This window comes from Nannochloropsis gaditana (genome assembly GCF_000240725.1).
Source record: "Nannochloropsis gaditana CCMP526 unplaced genomic scaffold scaffold643, whole genome shotgun sequence".
Lineage (NCBI taxonomy): Eukaryota > Eustigmatophyceae > Eustigmatales > Monodopsidaceae > Microchloropsis > Microchloropsis gaditana.
Genome location: NW_005803310.1, coordinates 8,984 through 11,574, shown reverse-complemented (window position 1 = coordinate 11,574; position 2,591 = coordinate 8,984). Strand labels below are relative to the sequence as shown.

At 55.5% G+C, this 2,591-nt stretch overlaps 1 protein-coding gene across 1 annotated transcript; it reads right to left on the bottom strand.

Moving 5' to 3' along the window:
* Window positions 1-33: 33 nt before the first annotated feature.
* NGA_0469900 (uncharacterized protein) lies at window positions 34-1,229 on the bottom strand (the record flags this gene model as incomplete). The annotated part of the gene is made up of 2 exons (XM_005854039.1): window positions 428-1,229; window positions 34-204 (listed from the first exon to the last, which is right to left on the bottom strand). The coding sequence occupies exons 1-2, from the start codon at window positions 1,109-1,111 to the stop codon at window positions 34-36; spliced, it is 855 nt and encodes a 284-aa protein (XP_005854101.1). The 5' UTR covers window positions 1,112-1,229.
* Window positions 1,230-2,591: the final 1,362 nt, after the last annotated feature.

Here is a 2,591-nt window from a genome sequence, read left to right as displayed (position 1 = left end):
ATCCGTTCCAAACCCTCCCTCCCTCCCACCCTCTCACCGTTTGTTCTCCTCCCGTTCCTCCTCAATCGCCCGCACAGCCGCCGCGTCCACGACCCGCTTGTCGAAATAGTCCGTGTCCGCCCGCGGGGCTTCTTCCCCCATACTCAAGATGCCCTCGTCAACCATGAGGGACAGGGCAGATGGCATGACGGCCACGGGCACCGCCTACGGGGGAGGGAGAGGTCAAGCAGGTAGATTAAAGGCCCAGGCAGACAGGGTGGGGAGCGCCCTCCCTACGCGTTTCCCTCATCCCTTCCAACATGCTCCTGCCTCATCATCCCTTCCTGCCTTTCTTTACTTCACCCTCCATCGCCGGTTTTTCTTCCCCTTCTTTCTCCCTCCCTCCCTTCCGCCCTTCCCCCACTTCCTCCCTCCCTCCTTCCCTCACCCGCTGCACCGCCGACACCCGAATGGAGCCCATGCCAAGCGCGCGGGAAAGGACTCGGTGCTTTCCACGCAGTTCCAAGACTGTGGCTGCATCCCACACAAGCGCGGTACCGTCTTTGCTGAGGTGGGCCGTACGAAGAGGGGTGCGACATGCCACATCTGTGGGAGGGGAACAAGGCGGGAAGGAGGGAGGGAAGGGTGGGCGTAGAAGCGGCATGTCACCATTGAGGGACGGGGGTGCTGGGCGAGAGTGTGACGGTGATGTAGAAGAGGGCGGAGGCGAGGGAGAAAAAGGCATCAGGAGGGGGACGGTGCTAATGTGGGCAGAAGACGGAAACCACGTCTTGAACTCTTTGGGCCTCTTTTTGGGAATCAAATCGTCCTTGTCCTCCATTTCCTCGCACCGCTCCCGTTTCTTTAAATTAGGATCGTTGCCTGGGTCCGCTGATAATATTTCATCGTTTATTTTCGTCGTTTTGCCTTGCTGGAGGGGTGTTGAATGCGTGCTGCAACTGAGTGCCTCCTCAGGCAATCGCTGCACGAAGTCGTTTTTTCCCTTTTCCGTCCTGGTGGGTCGCTGCAGCTGCTCCACCGGTTCATTGGCACCTATTTTCTCTGACTGCGCCGTTGGAAGCTTTATTTCTACGGTGCTGTCATTGATGACTTCCTCCGTGTTGTCGTCCATCCCAATGACCTCCCCGCCCCCTGCCCCGCGGCGTTTGACGTGCACCCCTAATATATGTGTCTACTTACTCCCCATACGTGTCTGCCGCACCACTTACGACTCCCGTATGTGTCATCTGCAATGCGGAAAAGGAACGGGCAATCGGACGTCGATAAAGCTGTGTTGGGCGCGTTTTATTTCCAGGACGAGAGATATCAGATTCTCAGTCGCGTCCGTGTCGCTAAATCTTGCGCAGCCCCGACACAAACCATTAAAACGTACAAGCACCACGTCATAGATCCCTGTCCATCGCACGGTGGATGCGGGCACGGCAAGACCGTGAAGGCTGTTGGAGTTGTGTGTTGTACAGGAGGAGACTTGGATGTGATAACGACCTTCGGATCATTCATTATCTAGTCTTTCCTCCCCGTCCTTCTTACGTTCCATCTGACCGAAAGCCTTGGACATACATGGAGTTACTATCGTTGAGTTCTCCCTCCCACACCAGCATTATCCACACGTTCATTCTTCTTTTCATACTTCAAGGGGCAGAAAGGGTGTAGAATGGATACGCCAGGCCGACGGATTCCTGGCCAGGGGCGAAAGCGGTGTTCCCCGCCTGTGCCTTCCGCTCCTTATTTTGATGCTGCTTTTGAGCCAGGTCTTACAAAGACGACGAGCACTCCCGATTCAAGTTTCTCCTGCCATCATTCAGGGCCACGACAGAGGGAAGGTCCTCTGCGGGTGCGAAATGGAAGGACGGAGTGTGGTGTCCCGGGTAAGTGGCATCAAGATGAAGGATTTGGAGGTAGTGGCTGCATGCTTCATGCGTAGGGTGAGTGACAAAAACGACGTCTGTATCATACCCTTTTATGGCTCACTTACGCATCGGATTCATTGGATCGGAAGGGAGGAGCCCTGAAAATAATAGGGAGGGCGGGAAAGAGAGAAGGAAAGAGGAACAGGCAGAGGATGAAAAGGAGGCCGTTCGAGCGCGTCGACGCGCGTTGCTCCAGCAAGAAACTATCATCCAGCTCAAGGCCAAGGTAGAGGGAAAATTTTGTCTGTAAATGGATTGATAGAAAGGTTTCCCCCCCCCCCGAGTTGTAGCTTTGCTCACACTTTGGCCAAGAAAAGATCATCTTGACGTGTCTTCCTTCCCTCCTTCCCTTCCTCCCTCCCCGGTGAAAAGATCATCTTGACGTGTCCTTCCTTCCTTTCTTCCCTACATCCCTTCCTCTCTCCCTCCCTCCCTGGTGCTAACAGGTAGAAAGCTTGGAGATGGCGGTGGCGCGGAGAGAGGATGACGAGGAGGGCGCTCGATTGAGGAGAGCCTGCGAACAGCTAGAAAGAGATAGGGAGGAGGGAGAGAGGGAGGTGTGGAATTTGCGGAGCAGGTGGATAGGGAGGGAGGGAGGGAGGGAGGGAGGGAGAGAAGGAGGGATGAAAGAGGGACTGGAAGTGGAGCACGGAAATACATAGAGGGTGCATCGTTCACAGC